The 22,720-nt window shown below is 46.9% G+C and overlaps 2 protein-coding genes and 1 long non-coding RNA gene across 3 annotated transcripts in view; all 3 read left to right on the forward strand.

Annotated features, from left to right (window-relative positions):
- TMEM30A (transmembrane protein 30A) overlaps nucleotides 1-12,522 on the forward strand; it is a 12,731-nt gene extending 209 nt beyond the window's left edge. Inside the window, exons 2-8 of the mRNA XM_014949305.1 lie at nucleotides 5-188; nucleotides 3,446-3,562; nucleotides 4,327-4,434; nucleotides 5,469-5,556; nucleotides 6,587-6,727; nucleotides 9,365-9,571; nucleotides 10,452-12,522. Coding sequence (XP_014804791.1) covers nucleotides 5-188; nucleotides 3,446-3,562; nucleotides 4,327-4,434; nucleotides 5,469-5,556; nucleotides 6,587-6,727; nucleotides 9,365-9,571; nucleotides 10,452-10,645 — 1,039 coding nt within the window. The 3' untranslated portion in view covers nucleotides 10,646-12,522. The remainder of the gene's footprint in view (nucleotides 1-4; nucleotides 189-3,445; nucleotides 3,563-4,326; nucleotides 4,435-5,468; nucleotides 5,557-6,586; nucleotides 6,728-9,364; nucleotides 9,572-10,451) is intronic.
- A 651-nt stretch (nucleotides 12,523-13,173) lies between these two features.
- LOC106892266 lies at nucleotides 13,174-15,435 on the forward strand. Its single transcript, XR_001412843.1, has 3 exons — nucleotides 13,174-13,276; nucleotides 13,319-14,107; nucleotides 14,142-15,435. It is a non-coding gene; the product is annotated as an uncharacterized LOC106892266 (long non-coding RNA).
- Nucleotides 15,436-16,807: 1,372 nt separating this feature from the next.
- On the forward strand, nucleotides 16,808-21,780 carry LOC106892261 (cytochrome c oxidase subunit 7A2, mitochondrial). The gene is made up of 4 exons (XM_014949323.1): nucleotides 16,808-16,877; nucleotides 18,927-19,016; nucleotides 20,621-20,705; nucleotides 21,562-21,780. The coding sequence occupies exons 1-4, from the start codon at nucleotides 16,860-16,862 to the stop codon at nucleotides 21,618-21,620; spliced, it is 252 nt and encodes an 83-aa protein (XP_014804809.1). The 5' UTR covers nucleotides 16,808-16,859; the 3' UTR covers nucleotides 21,621-21,780.
- The last annotated feature ends 940 nt before the right edge of the window (nucleotides 21,781-22,720 follow it).

Below are 22,720 nucleotides of genomic sequence, written 5' to 3' on the forward strand. Positions count from 1 at the left end.
GGAGCGGTGGGGGCGCGGTGAAGACCCGCAAGCCCGATAACACGGCGTTCAAGCAGCAGCGGCTGCCGGCCTGGCAGCCCATCCTGACGGCGGGCACGGTGCTGCCGGCCTTCTTCATCATCGGCCTCATCTTCATCCCCATCGGCATCGGCATCTTCGTCACCTCCAACAACATCCGCGAGTACGAGGTGCGGGGGTGGGGAACAGGGGGAGCCGGGCCGGGCCCGAGCAGGCCCCGGAGCCTCCCGGCGATACCGGGCGCCCTCCGTCGCCGCCGGGAGGCGGAGGGGGCGGTCGGGGTTTCCGCCCTGAACGCGGTTCCGGTTGGGTTTAATGCTTGAGCTCTTTAACAAACTGGCCATTAATTACCCCGGGTTGAGGGAGCGTGGGTCGCAGCCCTCCCCGGGGGGGCTTCGGGGACGCTAATGGCAGCGGTTAATTAATCCAGCCGGCGGGACCGGCCTTGGGAGGGCTTTTGGCGACGGGCTGTAAGGCCTTAGATGTCCCAAAGCAGCTCTAGTCTGGTGGCAGAGCTCTGCGGTGAACGCACTGCTGTGACCCCTGTATGGGCTAATGATATTGACACTTTACATTGCTCTGTTGGAGACCGGGGTGTCCGCAGTGAATCCTGTATGTGCCGATGATATTGACACTTCACGTTCCTCTGTTGGAGACCGGGGTGTCCGCAGTGAACTTAGAAACAAAGGTGGGAGAGCGTGGCTTTTCCTAATTCTGCTTAGTGAGTCGTTTACATGTGATAATTAACCACAGCGCTGCTGCCAGGAGCTGCGGAGCATGAGCCCAAATTTACAAAACGTGAGTCGTTTACATGTGATAATTAACCACAGCGCTGCTGCCAGGAGCTGCGGAGCATGAGCCCAAAACTCAGCTGTGTCCCCTGGCAGAACGGCTGCGTGTTGTGAGGAGACAACCAGGGGTGGCTGGGATTAGTCCCAGGGAGCTGATGTCACCAGGATTGATTGTAGGAGGAAAAAATAATACGTCTAGTTGTTTGTTGAATTGCTGGATGGATGGGTCCATGTGAATCTGTGTGGATGCGACCAACGTTAAAATAACATCAATTTAGCATTCACTTTCCTTTTATGTTAAAAATTCCAGTCAAGCAGAAAAGCAGAAGTGAGGAAAAAAAAAAGCTGAAGTGTATTTTACAGTCTGAATATTGTGTGTAACCATATTTTTCAAAAGCAGTTTGTCAAGGTTTGAGGGTACACAGAGTGTCTGAGCATTGACACCAGCTCTTCACAGAGTGTGGCCAAGTGGCCTTGGGGCTGCAGGCACTGGAATTGTCCTGGGAGTCAGAGGTCGGGTACACAGAGTCACGTTTGCAATGGGACGCTCAATAGAGAGAAGTAAAAATTGGCTGGCAGGAATAATTGTCTTGACAATTGCACTTCAAATAGCCATTTCTGTAGTAAAGCAATACAGAGTCTTAGGTCATAGTGGTTGTAAGATAAATATAACTGGATAAATAGATTTTTCTTTTTTTTTGTTTTGTTTTTTTCATTATGAGTGGGGCTGTGTGGGTGTGGAGGGACAAGAAATGCATCAGAGTTTCATGAGTCCAAAAATGAAAGCAACTCCTGGTGCCTGTGTTGCTGCTGGATGCACGTAGTGAAATTCTACATCCTCTTGGTGCTTAGTGGCTCTGTCAGCTGTTCCTGGTAAATGCCAGTAGGAGCCAAAAGCCTGTTCCCACCTAACGTGCACTACACAAATCCAGAGGTGAACTGGATAAAAATAAGATATATATATTATTTCGTATATAAAGTAGTAGTAGCCATTTATATTTGGAAACCAGTTGGCAGGTGCTGGCCTTCTATGGTTTGTAATTTCAAGATATTCAGGGTAAGAAAGAGTTTTGTGTGTTTCCCTGTGTGGGTTCAGCCCTGGATTAGGAAGCTCCCCCGGGGCAGCTCCTCGGGCTTTCACGGATCCGAGAGCACGGTCGGACAGTGTCGGGGTGTCCCAGTGAGAACAGGGAGACGTGGGTTCTCACCTCTCACCCTCCTGCCTGCTCTGTTGAGTTACAACGCAGAAATCCTGTGAGCGAGATCATCGTTGTAGAGGCAGCTGAATTTTTTTGGGGGGAAAAATGTTAAAATCAAAAAAGGCTTTACGGTTGCAGCAACAAAGCACGGAGGAGGCATTTTACAGGGCAGGGTTTGGGCTGTGAACCCCAGTGAGGGAGGTGGTTTAAGGCGCTGCTGTGACACTGAGATATGTCCCTGCTTTGGATGCTGCCTTTTGTTATGAACTTCCAAGCGTTATTCACAAATAGCTGTAAATTTAGGAGGCACCCAGGAGGTGGGCGCAGTGACTAAGCTCTTCTCCAGACCCAATGGGGAGAGGAAGCAGAGGCTGTCGTTTACACCCACCTCCCAGACAGTAGTGTGCCTGGTAAATGTGTGTGTGTGTTGTGTGTCTAGCTGCCTGTAAGCTCAGTGCATTGAACAGGATGTATAATTAATGCCCCTGAAGTACACGCTGATTGATTGTTCGCATCACCCTTTCCTGGAGCCATTGGTGTTTCCACAAACCGGGCTCTTCTCTTGCAGGTGCAGCAAAAATGCAGCTTGGCCATTGATTTCCTTTATAAGCTATACCCTGAATTCAGTTGTGGAAGATTTCCAGCAGCTTAAGTGAACTAGAATTATAGTGGGGTTTTTTGGTGTTAGTTTTCTCTAGCATTTTCTTGTTGTTTTGAAAAGTATAAATAGCTATTTATCTTGGGTCTATTATGAAAATAGTTCATTTGGGTGGATAATGAGAACCAGCTGTGTGAGCGTGTGTCTTTTTGTCCTGTTATTAAAGGGTGAAAGTGTTCTTTTTTTTTTTTCCTAAAATGGACAAGAAGCATTGACAGAGCATATTAAAATGTGCTAAAAGTTGGGGAATATGGGAAAGAGATCTTTGTGCTGTGAAATGTGTAATTGTATTTAAAAAGCCAGAGAGACTTTAAGGTGTGACTAGGAAAGAAGAGCTGAAAGGAAATGTTGCTGTTCCATACGTCTTCAACGTTATGTGCAGGTCCAGTAGCCCCAGCTCAAAAATGATACAAAACTTAATAAAAATCTACAGAGAAGGGGGGAGAGCAAAGAGGACCAGAGTTATGGGATGCCTCTGTACAAGAGGTGGCCAAGCAGAGTGACACAAACACGTGGCAGTGTATGGAGTCTACAAAATCATAAGTGTTTTGGAGAATATTTATGTGCAATATGTTATTTCTGTATTATTTCTATACTGCAAAGAATGTAAATCGGTGGAGAAGGAAATGACCAGCCTGAAAAGCCATCAGACAGTGGTGGGGGTGACAGACTGGGGGTGCTGGGAAGGGCTTGGCTTGCTACGTGTGGGTTTTGCTGGCCCATCCCTGGGGACACTGTGCTCTCCCACTGGAAATGACTGCCCTTTTTCCCCACTCCAGATCGACTACACGGGCACGGAACCATCCAGTCCCTGCAACAAGTGTCTGAATGTGTCCTGGGACAGCTCACCCCCTTGTACCTGCACCATCAACTTCACTCTGGAGCATGCCTTCGAGGTACCCACCCCGTGCCCAGAGGGGACTCACAGCACTTTGTTTGCTTCATTTCATAACCGACAGCTGAGCTGCAGCACTTCAATCCTAGCTTTTATTTCTATTGTTAAGGATTATTTCTAGTTTTCCTACAAATTTGGATCTGATTTTTTTATGTGCCTTTTCAGTAGCAGGGATGAGACAGTTTTTAATGCTTCTGTTTATCTGGAAATACCCAAATTAAGTGGGGGGTGTGTGTTCCACACATTTAAATTTAGTGTTTATGTGATAGAGCTGGCGAGTAGATCCCAGACTCACAGAATGGTATGGGGTTGGAAGGGACCTCTGGAGATCATCCAGTCCAACCCCCTGCCAGAGCAGGGTCACCCAGAGCAGGTCCCACAGGAACGTGTCCAGGGGGGTTTGAATGTCTCCAGAGAAGGAGACTCCACCACCTCTCTGGGCAGCCTCTGCCAGGGCTCTGCCCCCCTCAAAGTCAAAAAGTTCCTCCTCATGTTTAGATGGAACTTCTAATGTTCCAGTTTGTGCCTGTTCCCTCTTGTCTTGTCAGGGATCAGCTCTTCCTGCGTGATTTACAGAAACTCAGTCCAACAAGGATCGGATCAGCTCTTCCTGCATGATTTACAGAAACTCAGTCCAACAAGGATCAGAAACACAGTTTAAGAGGCTAAAATTGAAGTGTTGTGGTACTTGGTGTGTAGGTATGTTTTATTGACCTGTTCTCTTCGGGACTCAAAACCCCTCTTGCCCCCACTTGCTTCTTGCAGAGCAACGTCTTCATGTATTATGGACTTTCCAACTTCTACCAAAACCACCGTCGCTACGTGAAGTCTCGAGACGACAGCCAGCTCAATGGGGATAACGCCTCGCTGCTTGTAGGTATTTACCCTTGAATAGTTAACAAACAGCCAACTTCTCACTGTTGCATTAATCACCACGTAGCTCAATAGCAATGAGGTACTGGTTTTTTTTGCATGATAGAAGACAACCATAAGAAATTAATATTTTGTTTACAGAAAATAGGCATAAAATGCTGTAAAATTTCCTGTCGGTCTTTTCAGCAGTTAGATCACTTCTCAAATCTGAATTGTTTTTAACTTGTCTTGTTATCTTCAGTCAGTAGGATCTGTCTGTATCCATTCTGCCTAAAACTTTCATTTTTGGTATAAACTACTTCCCAGTCACCTGGCGCTGGGTTTGGGTGTTGTAGCCACAGGCATCTGGTTTTGGTGACTCTGCTTCACTGGAAAACGTCAGCGCTGTTTGTTCTGCTGGAGCCACTGTGTCACGTGCAGGGCCAGATCTCTCCTCTCCCCCTCTTTTCTGAGGAGTGGGGATACAGTTGAGCTCCTGCTCCAGCAGGAATGATTCTCCCTTTTTACCTGTAAATGTTAGAAAAGGGGAGAGTTTTTCAGGAGGCTCCAGCCAGTGACTGACACAGGGTTTGGGGGGGACTTTTTCTGTGTTCGTTTTCGTCATGCTCTTGGAGTCCTGACAACATTTTGCATCTTATGTTAATGCTCAGCTTCTTATTAGGGTCTGTTTTCTATAAAATCGATGAATGCTTTAAAAAAAACCAACCTTTAATGAAAGAATAATTGAGTGCTTCACGTTGGAAAACTGTTTCTATTAAAAGATAAAAGAAAAAAGTAGTAATGGCTTCCAGAAAAAGCCTTAAAAAGCATGCTTTAGAGTTTATTCATGTGTTTAGATTTTATTCCTGCATGTAAAAGATGAACCAGTCGTGCTGAATAGTACTGAACGCTGAAGTATTTGTAGATGTCCTGACTTGTGAAAAGGTTATTTTATGGCATATTTAAGATGTGGACGTTACTGAGGTGGTGCAAAAACCGTGCTAGTTGGATAAACCAGCACAGCCCCATCTGCCTCTTTCCTTTCTGCCCCCCAGAACCCCAGTAAGGAGTGTGAGCCGTACCGCACCAACGAGGACAAGCCCATCGCTCCCTGCGGAGCCATCGCCAACAGCATGTTTAACGGTAGGTGACAGTCCCCAGCGAGCACTCAGGTGTGCTGGGTTGCAAAATACTCACAGGAAACACATCCCAGGCTTTTTTGTTTCGAATCAACACATTTTCATTGTTGATCGAACAGCGAACAAGTTTCATTGTTCAGCATAAAAGAAGGCTCTTGTGTTGTACCGCTGCTGCTTTTTTCTAAATTGCCATCACAATGAATCATAGAATCATAGAATTGCCCAGGCTGGAAGGGACCTCCAAAGGCCATCTAGTCCGACCCCCCCGCAGTCAGCAGGGACACCCCCAACTAGACCAGGTTGCCCAGGGCCTCGTCGAGCCTCTCCTTGAATATCTCCAGGGAAGGGGCCTCAACCACCTCCCTGGGCAACCTGTTCCAGTGCTCCACCACCCTCACAGTGAAGAACCCTCTCCTCATCTCCAACCTAAATCTGTTCCCCTCCAGCTTGAAGCCATTGCCCCTCGTCCTGTCACTGCAGGCCTTTGTAAACAGGCTCTCCCCAGCCTTCCTGTAGGCTCCCTTCAGGTACTGGAAGGCTGCTATTAGGTCTCCCTGGAGCCTCCTCTTCTCCAGGCTGAACAACCCGAGCTCCCTCAGCCTGTCCTCGTAGCAGAGGTGCTCCATCCCCCTCATCATCCTTGTGGCCCTCCTCTGGACCCTCTCCATCAGGTCCATGTCCTTGTTATATTGAGGGCTCCAGACCTGCACACAATACTCCAGGTGAGGTCTCACCAGAGCAGAGTAAATGAATTTAATCTGAAAGCATACAAGGGATGGGAATCCCCCTTGTGAGGAGCTGTTAGTGCTGTGGAGTAGACATATAGGAATCTTATATGGATAATACACCACTATCGAATATACATTGAGTGTTACAGAACAACCTGTGACTGTGTCAGGAAGGTAATTGACGCCTTGTCCAGTTATTTTTGTGGTGTTTCCCCCGGTGGTAGTTGTTTCACTGCCTTATCAAGATCATCTGCCTGATGAAAGTTTTTTTTTTCAGCTGGTTCTCTAATTTGCTTTTCTCCCTAGACACGCTGGAATTGTACCGCATCGATAACGACACCAGGACTCCTATCACCTTGATTAAAAAAGGCATTGCCTGGTGGACAGATAAAAATGTCAAGTTCAGGAATCCTACGGGAGATGGGAACTTAACGGCGCTTTTCCAAGGTAAAACAGAAGATGGTACATTTTAAGAATGACAAAATGCTTCAAACGCACTTTGATTCCAATAAGGTTTTTTTGGTTTTTACCTTTACCGTAACCAGTAATTTATTTTTTCTTTAAATTTCTGGGGTTGGTACTGAGAACAGCCTAATATGTGCCCTGCTGGTGTGGTTTAACCCCGGCTGGCAACTAAGCACCACAGGGCTGCTCCTGAGCTCTGCCTGTCCCCGGTGGGATGGGGAGCAGAATCAGAACAGTATAAATGAGAAAACTTACAGGCTGAGATAAAGACAGTGTAATAATAATAATAATAATAAAAAAATTGTAAAGTGTGGGGGGGAAACCCCAACCAAACAACAAAGGAGGAAAATAAACCCCAAGAAAAATAAGTGATGGAAATAAAACAGTTGCTCATCACCAGCTGGGGGTGATGGCAGCCCATGCCCCCCTCTGCCCACCCAGTTTTATTGCTGAGCAATACATATGGTGTGGGATGTTGCTGTTGTCAGTTGGGGACACCTGTCCCAGCTGTGTCCCCTCCCAACCTCTCATGCTGGGGTGTTCTGAGGAGCAGAAGAGGCTTTGGTGCTGGGTAAGCACCGCTCAGCGATAGATAAAACATCCCTGTGTCATCAGCGCTGTTCTCAGCACAAACCCCAACCACAGCGGGATACAGGCCACTAGGGAGAAATTTAACTCCATCCCAGCCAAAACCAGTACAACTGTTACAATAATTGGATTTAACTTGAAAAGAAAGCCTGCAGTTGTTTAATCAAACTCCTCATGGAGTTTTCATTTAAACGTTTCTCCTGCCGGATTGCACAAACTTTTCTAAACTACCTGATCCTTTTTAGTGTGGTTAGAAGGGACCGATGGCTCTTGTTGGCTTAAATATAGTTTGGTAAATCAAAGTTTTGTTTGGCTACCAACCTCTGAAATGACTCTTCCTCGGGGCTCTGAGGTGTGTGTGTGTGTTTATGCAAAGTATGTGATCATTTCAGGTTTAACCTGCTGTGGGTTTCTTGCTTAGTCACAGCCAACCCGCGTGTTACCAAGGCCATGCTGCCTTCGGGAGAGCAGAGCCTTACCCTAACGCAGCCTAGAACTGCGTTAATTTCCCATAAAATTAGTGACATCCATTAGGATGGCATCATCCAAAATATTGTACCTAATTTTATTTGCTCACGGTCCAGGAAGTGATAGTCATATTCTAACAAGTGAGCGGAGGAGCTGTCATGGGAATGGAGAAGGTTGAGTCATGTGCTGAGACAGGACTTCCTGGCGATAGAAACCTCCAGGGGAGGCAGATTGGTTTAAATAAATTGATGGTGCTGTCGTGAGAATAAAGGGATACACGTTACTATTGAAACTGCAAAATAAGAAGTTTTTAAACAGCCCAGTGTCTTACAATTTGGGGTTTTTTTAGGTAATATTAGGATGATTTCAGTGAATTTTTTAGAGTTGGAAGGGAGGTAATATTAGGATGATTTAAGTGAATTTTTTAGAGTTGGAAGGGACCGTAGAGATCATCTAGGCCATTATAATAATATAATGGCCAGCAGGGTGCCCAGGTGGCCCAGAAGGTTTCTAATAATATAATGACCAGCAGTGTGCCCAGGTGGTCCACAAGGTCACCAGTATCCTGGCCTGTGTCAAGAACAGCAGGGTGAGTAGGACTGGGGCAGTGACCGTCCCCCTGGACTTGGTGAGTAGGACTGGGGCAGTGACCATTCCCCTGGACTGGGCACTGGTGAGGTCCCACCTCGAGGGCTGTGTCCAGTTTTGGGCCCCTCAGGACAGGAGGGACACTGAAGGGCTGGAGCAGGTCCAGAGAAGGGCAACGGAGCTGGTGAGGGGTCTGGAGACCAAGGAGAAGAGTCTGGAGAACTTCTGAGGAGCAGCTGAAGGAGCTGGGGGTGTTCAGCCTGGAGAAAAGGAGGCTGAGGGGAGACCTTCTTGGTCCCTACAACTCCCTGAAAGGAGGGTGTAGCCAGGGGGGGTTGGTCTCTTCTCCCAAGGAACAGGCCATGGGACAAGAGGAAATGGCCTCAAGTTGCACCAGGGCAGGTTTAGGCTGGATATTGGGAAAAATTTCCTTAACAAAAGGGCTGTGAAGCCTTGGCAGAGGCTGCCCAGGGCAGTGGTGGAGTCACCATCCCTGGAGGTGTTTAAAAGCTGGGCAGATGTGGTGCTGGGGGACATGGGTTAGTGATGGTTTTTTTTTTATCATTGTTGGGTTGATGGTTGGACTCGATGATCTGAAAGGTCCCTTCCAACCTGGGCAACTCTGTGACCCTATGAATTGCGATGATCCGGTGCGTTACCCAGCCCTGTATTTGAAATTCTCCATTGTCCCTGTGTTTGTTTGATCCCAGGCACGACCAAGCCCGTGAACTGGCCCAAGCCTGTCTACATGCTGGACTCGGAGCCCGACAACAACGGCTTCATCAACGAGGACTTCATCGTGTGGATGCGCACCGCCGCTTTTTTATCATTGTTGGGTTGACGGTTGGACTCGATGATCCGAAAGGTCCCTTCCAACCTGGGCAACTCTGTGACCCTATGAAATGTGATGATCCGGTGCGTTACCCAGCCCTGTATTTGAAATTCTCCATTGTCCCTGTGTTTGTTTGATCCCAGGCACGACCAAGCCCGTGAACTGGCCCAAGCCCGTCTACATGCTGGACTCGGAGCCCGACAACAACGGCTTCATCAACGAGGACTTCATCGTGTGGATGCGCACCGCCGCCCTGCCCACCTTCCGCAAGCTCTACCGCCTCATCGAGAGGAAGAACAACTTACAGCCCACCCTGCAGGCTGGAAAATACTCCCTGGATATCACATACAGTATCCTTTGGAAAAAACCTTTGGGAGCTGGGTGACACGAGCATATCTTTGTGCAAGTTTGAATTGAACTAGCCTTATTTTTACCACCTTTTTAAAAAAAAAAAAGGGTATTGAACGGTGGTTGAAAACTAAAAACTATGGGAGTGAGAATTGGGTGGAATATTGCCATCTTTTACTTCTGTGGAAGTTTTTGTGGAGCTGGTAGGTTCCTAGCAAGAGAGAAATCAGATTGCTTGGGTGCTGTAGAGGAACTGAGAGGTGCATAGGGAAAAGGAAAGAACAGAGGTGGGTGGCAGCCTAGAAATTTGAGAACTTGAATTTCAAGGTGTAATGAAAATATGGAATCAATGACATTGGAGGCCAGAAAAATGCCAGAGCCGATGCTCAGATGGAGCATTCTGCTTTGGACACACTGGAAAGGGGAGGTAGAAGTGCAGGAGACTAGAGGAGGAGGGTTGTCATAGTTATCAAATTCTTAAAATTCAAAAGCAATTATCATTTTTAAATAGCTCCTATGGTATTTTCTTCTGCAAAACTGGGGGGAATGCGTATAAAACTGAATGAGCTTAAAGAAAAACTTTGTACCAAAATACATTCAAGAACTAAAATTTAGATTTCCCTCATTTTTCCCAAACCTGCAGAATGATGCATTTGTTCTTCCCTTAAAAAGGAGTTAACCCCTCCTAGCCTGGCGTTTTTCTTGGGGTAGCTGAGAGTGCCCAGATTAGTCTTAGCCTAAAAGAACAGCTATTTGCTCTTCTGATATTCAAAGGCAGCAGTTTGTATTTGGAACCTGAATTAAAATGACCCAAGATTTTCATGTGCCTGACCCAAAGCTAAATTCCGAAATGCGCTTCCTGTTTTCCTAAACGTTCTTCAGATTATCCTGTACACAGTTTTGACGGACGAAAAAGAATGATCCTGAGCACCATCTCGTGGATGGGAGGCAAAAACCCCTTCCTGGGCATCGCCTACATCACCGTGGGGTCCATCTGCTTCTTCTTAGGGGTGGTGCTGCTGATCATCCATCACAAATACGGGAACCGAAACACTAGCGCGGACATTCCCAATTAATCCCGCCTTCTCCAGACACACGTACTGCATGTGCATCGAGGCCAGTCCAGAACCCACCCAGGTTTTGAAAGATAAATCTCTGCTTCTCTCACTTCTGAGGCTGGGTCCGTAGTTTTGATCTAAAGCTCCCCTTTCCCGTGCTGTGGAGTCGCTCCTGAGAATGACGGGTGTACAATTAGCTGTATTGATTGTATCTCTGCCGCTGTCGGAACCAATTCTGCTGATATTTGCCTCTAACTAGGCAGGCCACGTGACACGTAAAGCTCCTGTTCCCTTGATGCATCTGCTGCTTGTTCCTGTGCTGCCTGATGTATAGATTGTGTGGAGGAAGACTGGTAGGAGACACCCTGAACTGCTCACGGGCCAGAATTCGGGTGTCAGTGCTGTTGAAAGGAAAAGTCAAGTCTTAAATGTTGGTTTTTTCTTTTTTTTTTTCAGTTTACTGTCTTGTGTGCATGGGCTCTTCCGTTTCTTGCTGAGATTTTTAATATATTTATATAAGTTGTTAAATATTTTTCCTGTGTCCTTCCCACCTCTGCTCTGTTAAAGGATTGAAGTGGGGTGTATATTTCAGCACTCTGGATTCTCTGTGTATTTACAATCCACGTGCCTGGCCAGTAAGCTACCACCCTGGGGAGCCAGCAGAAAACCTGCCTGTTAATTCCCTGCCCCAGTCCCTTTTGAAGTTTGTTCTAAATTGGGAAATGTTTGTTGCAGGTAGAATCTGCTGCTTTTTTTCCTAATTTTTCTTCGCTTTAAATCATATCGACTATGAGTTTATTGTGCTGGCTGGTTTTGCTTTTTAAGAGCAGCTCCAAGTGTTAATTAAGAAGAACATAATGTTTTTTTCTGTTCACAAATTTGGGTGAATTCCTTTTACTGGAGGAGTTTGCTGATTTCCTTGAGGCGTACGAGCAGGGTTTGTCCTAAAGGAATTGTCATATACTTTTTCCTTATTTGGGGTGAGCACCACATCAACTTTTTGGTGGTGTTAAGATAATAACCCAGAGAAACTGGAAAGCTGAGATGGCAGAAAGCTCTTTTCACTGAAAGGCAGGTTGAGCTTGCTGTGAAACCTCACTGCAACCCTGCAGTTAGGAGCAACGTGCGGGTTAGTGTCTTAAATCAAATGACAGAACAGAAGGCTTCACTTTTAGGTTAATTAAAAGTTAAGTGCAACCTGTAAAATAATACTTTTCGGTGACTTTTTTTTTTTTTTTTAGATGACGCACAGAAATTGTAATGTATATGGTGGAGATCACTTTATATGCAACTAGCTTGATAAAGTATGGAGTATATTAAAAAAGACCTGGTACATTCTGCAAAGCGTTTAATAAGAGATTTTATTTTGTTCTTGAACATACATTTATTTCCATTTATTCTCAGTAAGCACGGATGCAGTTTGAGTGAGTTGTATTCCTGGGATTGCGTATTTGTTACAAAAAGTTGTTTATTTGTGGTCCAGCAGCTTAATCTATAGCCAGCTTTAAGCAATTCTATTAATTTATCACATAAACACTGTTTTTACTGAATTATTTGTCACCTTTTTAAGCTGGCAGTGGTGTGTAAGTCTGTCCAAACTAGGGAAGGAGGCAGGGTTTCCCTCACACCAGCCTCCTGTACCTCCCCCCAGTCATTGGTCTGCACAGTACAGCCTGGCAGCAAGGGCTTCAAACAGTCAAGACTTTAAAGTTTTATTTAAAATGTTGCATCTCTGTTGCTGGAATTCTAGAGTAAGGGTTATGTAGCTTTCTATATTGCAAGGCAAAAAACTCACGGCTTTTTTTGTCTGCAGAGTAGCTGCTAGTCCAGAATATAGTGAGCAAGTAAAGGGCTGTCTCCCAATTACTGGTTATTAAAATATTTTGATTTTTAAATTTTGTCTTTGTCACTCGAATTGCAAATATATTCTGCTTCTTTCATAATCCCTATCTTTTTCCAACTAGGAAATGCTGCCTTTTGCGTTGTGTTCAAAATTGAAAGCATTTTTCTGTCTTTACCTTAAAATATTTTTGAATCCCTTACCTTTTTTTATCACTGACTGTGGCTGTCAGTGCTTCTTTGCCCTTCTTAACGAAGTGCACCAGGATGAGAATTGCTGTCTGGTTTCTGTTACAACTAAGCTTTTTCTTAGAGGCTGTAGCAGTAAATCCTTTTTGGGCAGTGCGCCCGAGGAGCTTAAACTGCTTGTAAGAGCTTACAATATTAGGTCAAATTTGTAAATTCTTCCTTCACTCGTGCTCATTTGTCTTGATGTCAAGCTGGTAACTATGGAGATCCTTGGATTTGATATTTCTGACAAGTTACCTGCGTGTTCAGAGCTGACACCAGGGCGTCCCAGAGCAAAGCCTCTGCTCTCCCAGTGCCAGTTGGGCACTTCCTGAGTCCTACCCAACGCAGGCAGTGCCCAATCAAGAGAGATGATGAGTTTTCTGGAGGCTGCTGGTGTTAGTGAGGGTCTGCTTATAAATGAGTCCTTCCTAGAGAGAGGAATTTGGGAAACGAGGATGTGTCCCTGCCTTACGCGAGATCTCTCCAAACAAATTCATTTGTGTGAGACTGATTTCCTTCTAGTTTCTTGTAAAAAAAAAAAAATCTCCATGGCTGTAACATGGCAGATTGTCACCTCAGGTGGTTTTTTAATTGCCTCAGGTGGTTTTTTAATTGCCTCAGGTGGTTTTTTAATTGCCTCAGGTGGTTTTTTAATTGCCTCAGGCTGTTCAGGGAGCTGTCGGTTGTGCTTTGCTGAGCCACAGGGAAGAGTCACCACCTTCTAACTGGAATGCGAAGGATCCTTCATAGCCTCTGCCTCCCAAGGTCACTCTGAGACTGAGATAAAGCGAGCGTCTGGTGGAAAAAACTGTGACTAATCTAAAGCAGAGTGTACCTACAGTTACTGTAAAAAAAAAAAAAGGTACTGATTAGAATGCAGCTGTGGAAAACAAAGAGTAAGGCGTAACCATGGAGTCATCTGGAACCCCTGCACATGATCCAGATCTTACAAGTTGAGGGGACATGAATATGGCTTCTGATCTTGCCTGAAAATTTGTGATCTGCCTTTGCTACTGCAACAGCAGTATTTGTTTTTATCAAAGTTGGCTATTTGTGCTACCTGGGGTTGTTCCCTGTAGCTGAACCAACCCTCTGCGGTGAGTTGGGAATGAAGAGGGTGACAAGGCAGAGGCCTTCAGGAAGGTTTAAGGTATCAGTCATAAAATCCAGCCAGTCCCATGAGGGTTTTGTGCTGACCTAGTTGCTGAGTTTAAAAAAACAAGCCTAACACCCCAAAATGTTCCACATATCAAATACTTGTCTGTATTGAAGAACCCGCCAGCAATTCTCACTTCTAAAGCAGGAGAAAAAACATGAAAATCTAAGCCAATTTAATCCCTGCTCTCTCCTTAGCAACGTGGCTGGCTGGTGGAAGAGGCTGCTTCTAGGAGAGTGAGAAAGGACTCTGAGGTAGAAAGCCCAGTTAGAGAGAAAGGACTCTGAGGTAGAAAGCCCAGTTGCAGAACGGTGGGGTTTAGTTTTGGTAGGATCATTAAATTCTATTTAGATCAGCAGAAGTATTTTCGTGTAGAAATACCCAAGGTTCTAGCTCATGGAATCTGATCACTGTACCACCTCCTGTGCCCAAATGCAAAGTCTAATCTTACTTGACAGTTTCAATTAAGACCAAAGTCCATTACAGAATGGCCTGATAAGAATTAGCAGGTCCTTATATGACCTGAGTCTCAAATAAGCAACCGCCTCCCTGTAAGCCTCCCAGCCCCATCCTGCTTCCCCTCTGCTGGAGATAAAGCCACGCTGGCCGTGGGCTCAGTTACACCAACCCCTGCTAGAAAGGCTGAAGCAGGAAAATTCTCTGTCATTTCCTGTTGGGAAGGAGGTAAAGAGGAATAAAAGCACAAGTCAATAATTAATGAGGCTCAGCAAGTTCTTCTAATGCCATTTGAGCGCGTTACACAGCTTGAAGTAGCTTGGAAAATGGTTATACTATAGACAGAATACAGTGTTTTCACTCTTCATACTGACCGTAGCTTAAGAGAGTTACTCAATTATTTTGTTTGCAAGAAAAATAAATTAAACTGGTGGGCAGGCAAGGCTCAGGAGGAGGTTTACAAAAGGCACATAACCCACACGCCAAGCTTTATGGCCTTTCTGTTGTAAAGTGTATTTTGACAGACGAGAGCACTGAAAATCATATTCAGGCACACCAGGAAACAGCCCACACAGCAGAAACGAAGCAATAATCATTTCTCTGGGGATTATGATCCTTTTACCAGTATCTAAATACAACTGAAGTATTCTGAAAATCAGAATAAAAATATTATACATGCTCCTAAGATGAAAGATGGCAAGAGGAATGAATGGAAATCTGTCTTGCAGTAATGTATTCTAAGTGTTACTCTATAATAGCACTGCTGGAGTGTTCGAAAATTACTTGTTAAATAATGCACCCAGTTTCCTCCTTTCTTACATCGTATTTCTCTCTGACTGTGCGTTCTAAATGGTACTTGTAGTGTGCTGCTCAGCTAAGGCTGTACCTACAAATGCTTCCCCATCTCTGTGTTTTCAGTTCCTTTGTGTGGCAGCTGATGAGGCTGGGAAGTGCTGTGCTTTGAGGCACGGCCCTAGATCTGCAATGCAGAAAAAACCACTGGCTTCTCCAGAGTGCTGCATTCTTCAAGGGCAAGTAGGTTCTTCTTTCAGTATCAAAAAGGCCTGCATTTCATACCCATCTGGCGTTGCTTCACTGTCTGTAATTACATATTGTGAAACATGAAGCTGAAGTTGGGTTTTGTTTTCTCACCTGCAGATTACTCCGTATCCCTGCGACTTGCAACATCTGAGGCAGGTACATGTTTTAGTGCTTGGTTTATTTTTCTGCCTGTAGCAGCTCACCAAGGGATCTGTATCCGTCCCGAGGCTGAGTCCCGCTCAGCTCTGCCTGGCTCTCTGTCCTGCTTCCAGTGACGGCCAAAGGGGCTGTTGAGGGTGTCCCTATGACCAGAAGCAGCCCGTGGTGCTGCTCTCCTGGGCCGTGCTTCTAGCCCTCGGCAGCTCTGAACCTTTTTAATGAAAGGTGATTTTAAAATGGGAACATAGCAGCTCCGAAGGCTGTTTCTTTCAGGGATTTGCCAAAGTGCCTGCTGAAGGCAGGGCAGTGGCTGGCACCCACAGCATCCCCAGGAAAGTTCCTCAGTTTATGCTATATGGGGTGGAGAAATACCTCCTGGTTTCCACCCATGCCTGTGTTTGCTGCTTGATGGGGAAGTTATGACTCTTGCCTCATCTTCCCTATCCTGCTCTCAGCCTTGAGGGGCTCATTTCCTTCTCCCAGGCCCTGAAATTGGACAGATCATAGAATCGTTAAGTTGGAACGGACCTTAAAGATTCATCAAGTTCCAACCCCCTGCCCTGGGCAGGGACACCTCCCACCAGGCCAGGTTGCCCCAAGCCCCATCCAGCCTGGCCTTGAACCCCTCCAGGGATGGGGCAGCCACAGCTTCTCTGGGCAACCTGGGCCAGGCTCTCACCACCCTCACAGCAAGGAATTTCTTTTTGGTATCTAATCTAAATCCCCTCTTCCAATTTACAACCATTACCTCTTGTCCTGTCACTACACTTCCTGAGAAAGCATCTCTCCTGGAGCCCCTTGAGGGACGGGAAGGGGCTCTGAGGTCTCCCTGGAGCCTGGTGTTCTCCCCACAACCTGCCTCAGGCCTTCCCCCTTCGTCCACCGTCGTTATTTTACGGGGGAAAGGCTGTTGTGAAGGTGCGAGAAGGGGAATGGCCTTCAAAGCATCTCTCCTGGAGCCTATTTAGGGACTGTAAAGGGCTCTGAGGTCTCCCCGGAGCCTGGTGGTCTCCCCCCAACCTGCCTCAGGCCTTCCCCCTTAGTCCGCCGCCGTTATTTTACGGGGAAAAGGCTCTTGTGAAGGTGCGAGAAGGGGAATGGCCTTCGAGGCCTGCTCCTTCCCAGCGCAGGCATCCACAGCCACCGCCGCCATCTTCCCCCGCCCCTCAGCGGGAGGACTGACTGTAATGGCGACGCTGAGGAGAGGGGAGGCGCTCTAGCCTCTGCAGGGCGACGCTCTGTCCTCGCCGGTGGCGGCTGCCTCTATGATTCCGGAAGAAGGAGGATGAGGGGTACTTCCGCTTCCGCTGCCCTTGTTACCGGCGGGAGGTGACGGGACCAAGAGGCGAGATGTGGCGGAACCTGCTGGTGAGGCCGCTGGGACGGGCCGGGTTGAGGGGAGCAGCCCCTTAGCACTGTGTCAGCCCCCCAAGGATGGGTGGGGAGGCGGGAGAGCCCCACAGCCCGGCCGGGGGCCGGCGACCCCCTGAGGAGCCCCCCCACGCACTCCGTGTGCGTGGGGGGGCTCCCTCAGGGGGTCGCCGGCCCCTGGCCGGGTTTTGGGGCTCGCTCATCTCCCTCACAGCCCCTCCATCAGCCCCCCAAGGATGGGTGGGGAGGCGGGAGAGCCCCACAGCCCGGCCGGGGGCCGGCGACCCCCTGAGGAGCCCCCCCACGCACTCCGTGTGCGTGGGGGGGCTCCCTCAGGGGGTCGCCGGCCCCTGGCCGGGTTTTGGGGCTCGCTCATCTCCCTCACAGCCCCTCCAGGGCTTCTGGGGGTGGTGAACGGGGAAAAGGAAGGTTGGGGGGGAAGCGTTACCTTTGAGGTCTTGGCCTACTCGCTCCATCTAGTGCCGAGCTTTAGGAACCTGTGAGGGGGTTGGAGTCGGTGGGTCTGGGATCAAACGCGTTTGTAGCGTGGTTTATTTGGGGGTGGGCGAGGGGAGGAGGTGTGGTGGTTCGTTATTTCATCTGGGGGTTTGCCCGTCCCCCACCCGACAGCTGCGTTTTAAGTGGTGGTGATTATAGAGTCATAGAATCGCCCAGGTTGGAAGGGACCTTTAAGATGATCAGAGGGATGGAGCATCTCTCCTATGAAGACAGGCTGAGGGAGCTGGGATTGTTCATCCTGGGGAGAAGAGAAGGCTCCGGGGAGACCTTATAGCGGCCTTTCAATACCTGAAGGGTGCCTATAGAAGAGCTGGGGAGGGACTCTTTGCCATGAGGTGTAACGATAGGACAAGGGGAAACGGTTTTAAATTGGAAGAAAAAAGATTCAGATTAGATCTCAGGAAGAAATTTTTTACTATGAGGGTGGTGAGACACTGGAACAGGTTGCCCAGAGAAGCTGTGGCTGCCCCATCCCTGGAGGGGTTCAAGGGCAGGTTGGATGGGGCTTGGAGCAACCTGGTCTGGTGGGAGGTGTCCCTGCCCAGGGCAGGGGGTGGCACTGGATGGTCTTTAAGGTCCCTTCCAACCCAAACCATTCTATGATTCTATGATCTTCGAGTCCAACCATCAACCCAACACTGACAAATCCATCACTAAACCATGTCTCTAAGCACCACGTCTACCCATCTTTTAAATCCCTCCAGGGATGGTGCCTCAACCACTGCCCTGGGCAGCCCATCCCAAGGCTTAATAACCCTTTTGGTGTAAATTTTTTTTCCTAATATCCATCTTAAACCTCCCCTGGTGCAACTTGAGGCTAAAAAAAACCCCACTTGAATTTGTGGGGTAGGATCAGGGTTGCTTGAAGGAGGTTGGAACTTGATGATCTTTAAGGTCCCTTCCAACCTGAACCGTTCTATGATTCTAAGGAGACTGTTGGCACCTCAGAGATACTTAACTTTGAGATTCGGTGTGTTAATGAAGGCAGGCTTCAGAAACCAATTAGAGCTTAGAATGCAGCAGGATGTCTTTAAATTCTGTGTGTGTGTGCCTCCTTGAGCACTGTGAAGGTTGGCTCGGGTGCAGGAGGCCAGCAGGCGAGCTGCAGCTGAGGAAACATCTTTGTCAGCTTAAACATGTACATCTTAAATGATATTGCCCCTGTTGCTAGAGTCAGACACAGAAAATCTGTGCCTGAAACAGAGACCTGAAGGGCTGAGGTCGAGATTTGCCCCCCCAAAAAGGTTGTGAAGGTTGTGCTGCAGATCCATGAATCTATTGCATCTTAATGAAAGTAATTATCTTGAGTTTTACCCTTTTTGGTAACCAGTCAATCAGTCTTTGATGCAGTCTGTTGAAAAAGTGACTGAATTCAAAAGTGGGTTGTGGTGAAGGCTTTTGGTATTTTTAAGACTTTCTCTTCTTCCACTTACATCTTACTTTTAAAAGAAAATATTTCTACTCCAGCGTGGATATAGCTGAAAAATTTCACTGTGTTTTAAAACACTGTTTTATCTTTTATTTCAGAGTCTTCGCCAGCTTTCCCAGAGGACCATAAGCACTGCTTCACGCAGGCAGTTTGAAAATAGAGTTCCTGAGAAGCAGAAGCTTTTCCAGGTATGGAGTGAGCACCAATAGTAGAATTACAAGGTTTCAGTTCGTCATCACTGTGTACATTGAAGAACTGGTGAAAGTCCCCTGTGCATCTGAGGTGACCTCTTGAAATCAGTTGTGTGACTACAGTGTTTGAAATCAGCAGTTATTTTCTGCTCATGGAATTTCTGCTTAAGATTAAGATTACTTGTATATGTATGCTTAATTTGCTGGCTCCTTAGGGTTTTTTACCCTGTGGAATGATTTGTACCCGAGTTTCTCATCGATAGTAGGTGCTGTACAAAGATAGGGACCAAGGACAAGACTGAGGTGGGGGAGTGTGTCCCAAGAACAAATAGAGAAAAACAAGTGAGAGGCTGGGAGTAGAGTGAGAAGTTCAACCTCTGATCTCACAGCTACATCCAGAGCTCGTAGATGAGCCCCATGATTCTTAGTGATGATGTGGCATTATTGTACTTCTCAGTTTGGAAAGCAGTAACTCCTTAAGGGATTGCATTTAGAGTCATAGAATGGTTTAGGTTGGAAGGGACCTCAAAGATCATTGAGTTCCAACCCCTTGCCCTGGGCAGGGACACCTCCCACCAGACCAGGTTGCTCCAAGCCCCATCCAGCCTGGCCTTGAACCCCTCCAGGGATGGGGCAGCCACAGCTTCTCTGGGCAACCTGTTCCAGTGTCTCACCACCCTCATAGTAAAAAATTTCCTCCTGAGATCTAATCTGAATCTTTTTTCTTCCAATTTAAAACCGTTTCCCCTTAGCCTATCCTTACACCTCATGGCAAAGAGTCCCTCCCCAGCTCTTCTATAGGCACCCTTCAGGTATTGAAAGGCCGCTATAAGGTCTCCCTGGAGCCTTCTCTTCGGGGACACTGCTAGAAAACAGATTTACTGCTAGAAAGCTATTGAATCCTTAAAAGTGATTTCTGAACGAGTCTCTTCCTGATCCATAGGGCCACCTGGTGAGAATAGTGGTTCTTCAAATGCCAAAGCAGTGGGTACTCAAGAGCATACTCCCAACTGCGAGCCATAACCTGGAGTGGTAGTTTCACTCTGAGGACAGAGTAGACTGGGTTTCTGCGATGTGACAGAGAAAAAATATATTAGAAGCCCTGGTTTAATAGTTTTTGCGTCTTTTTGCTTTCCTGTGTCCTGAAAAAGAAAACTGGTCTTGTTGGGACACTGTCTGGGACAGTGGGACACTGGGAGTTTCACATCAGGTGGAGCAGAACATTTTCCTGCGTGACACGGGGTAGGGTAGGGGCTCCTCCCCTGGTGGCTCCCTGTAGCAGGGGGTGCTTGTGGGGCAGTTTCTGGGGGTGGTAACCACAGCCTGTGCACCAGAGGTGGGTGGTGACTGCTGTCAGGAGCATTCAGGCATTCTCCAATTACTGCTTTAATAAAGAAATAAACGTGCACATCATTTACTGAGAGATCAACTGATACCAGCATGAAAGACAGACCGGAATCTAAGTCAAATTCAGTGTCTTTGGGGATCTGGGAAGATAATTTGGGGAAGTAATTCTTGTTCTGGGTAATTCTAGTTATGTTAACACCGTATCATAAGAACTATATTTAACTAGGGTTTTTTTTGTCACTGGTTTGCATTAGGAGGACAATGGCATCCCCGTGCATCTGAAAGGCGGCGCGATGGATTCTGTCTTGTATAGAGTCACCATGGGCCTTTCGGTTTTTGGTAAGGCTGATACTGAAATGTTGATGCTTTGGTACAATTTCCAACGTGCTAATGTTAAAGTGCTTTTTCTTTTGGTACGGTCTCCAACACAACTGCAATTTCCTCTGGGAATTAGTTGTGTGGTCCCTTCAGTCTGTTCTCCAGAACACACAAAATGCCTGTATAGAGAGGGGAAAAAAACCCATTTGGACATACTATATATTTATTTGTGCTTTCTCAAGGTTGGCTTTTCAGGTGGCTTTTTCCCCTTGACTAACTCCTTCGGGATTCCTCTGGGGTGTTAGAGGAAACTAGAACTACTGAGAAAGCTTATTCTGAGAAGGAGTAAAATGTAGTTACAACACGTACACACACCAGTTTTCTCACTAGGCTGGCTCTTCAGTGCAAGGTGGTAATTGCTGTGCTGAGGTCCCACGTGCTGTGAAAATGAGCAGAATATATCCAAGCTTCATGATACTGTATATATTTAGCCTTTATGTTGCTCATTACGTGGTTTTGTAACAACCTCTAACTTTAATGTATTGATCTAATGGATTTTCAGTTCAGTTACTTTAAGAATGAGTAGCTGTTACTCTATGATGGTCTCTGTAGGTCTCACAAACATGCCTCTCCCCTTGTTTCCCTGTTTCTTTCTGCACTATATGGAGGGGTATTTATTATTTTTTTTTTCCCTTTAAAATACAAGGTGCTAAAAAAAAAAATAAATCATTGAGAGATGGCTGTGGAAGTGTGTTGTGTCTGAACGGCAGCTGCTTAGTGTCGGTATTTCTTCTGGAATAAACCTGGAAAGGGAAAGCTGACTTGAAAGAAATTCAGTTCACCATTCTGAAGATGTCTTTTCTGTCTCTTGACTCAGGAACGGCCTATGTTGTGTACCAGCTGCTCGTCGCTTCCATGCCCAAGAAGCAGCAATGATTCCAGTTCAGGATGCCCCCGGTGACTGGCATCTCTTCGTCCAATTCCACGTGACTATGACGGCAGCTTATACCTATTACAAGCAGCTGGCTTCATGCTTGGAATCATAATTTAATTGTAACATGTGAACTGCAATCAATAAAGCAGTTTTTACATGGTGTTGGGGTGTTCTGGGCTGTTACCCTGTGTTCTGCACTGGAGTTACTTGCAGTGGATGTGGGTTGAGTTGGTCACCGTGTGGGTGGTCGTGAGCCTCTTCTCTTTCTCCCTGGTTGGGGTTTGTCCTCCAAAGGTGAGTGAAACGCCCCAGATCCCTGTGAGGAAGCGCCCGGTGGTGGCTGGGCATCCCCAGTGGGGTTTGATGTTCCTCACACAGTTTGTGCCACCAAGGAGAGCCACCAAGCTGGTGAGGGGCCTGGAGAACAAGTCCTATGAGGGGAGGCTGAGGGAACTGGGCATGTTTAGTTTGGAGAAGAGGAGGCTGAGGGGAGACCTCATTGCCCTCTACAACTCCCTGAAAGGAGACTGTAGAGAGGTGGGGGTTGGCCTCTTCTCCCAAAGGACGAACGACAAGACCAGAGGAAATGGTCTGAAGATGGGGCAGGGGAGATTTAGATTAGATATTAGAAAGAACTACTTTACTGAGAGAGTGGTCAGGCCCTGGAACAGCCTGCCCAGGGAGGTGGTGGAGTCACCATCCCTGGAGGTATTTAAGAAACGTGTAGACATGGCTCTTCAGGGCATGCTCTAGTGCCCAAGGTTATTGGTTTATGGTGAGGTGTTGAGTGTGGGGTTTAGTTGGTGGGTGCGGTGTTTTTGGTGGGCGTTTGGTGTGGTGTGTTTTGTATTTGTTTGGTTGTGTGGGGTTTTTTTTGGTTTTGTTTGGTTTTTTTTTGTGGTTGGACTCGATGATCTCAGAGGTCCCTTCCAACCACTAAGATTCTGTGATTCTGTGCCTTTGTAGCCTTCCCGTCGAGTTCCTGCTTGTGGCTCCTTGTACTGAAAAGTCTGGTGTTGGCTCTGTAACAAATACAGCTTATAGGAAAAAAAAAAACTCCATCAAAATAATCCTTTTGTTTCTCTTCTCAAAGAAACAGTGG

The sequence above is a fragment of the Calidris pugnax genome, unplaced genomic scaffold (assembly GCF_001431845.1).
Source record: "Calidris pugnax isolate Ruff unplaced genomic scaffold, ASM143184v1 scaffold132, whole genome shotgun sequence".
In the NCBI taxonomy this organism is placed as follows: Eukaryota; Metazoa; Chordata; class Aves; order Charadriiformes; family Scolopacidae; genus Calidris; species Calidris pugnax.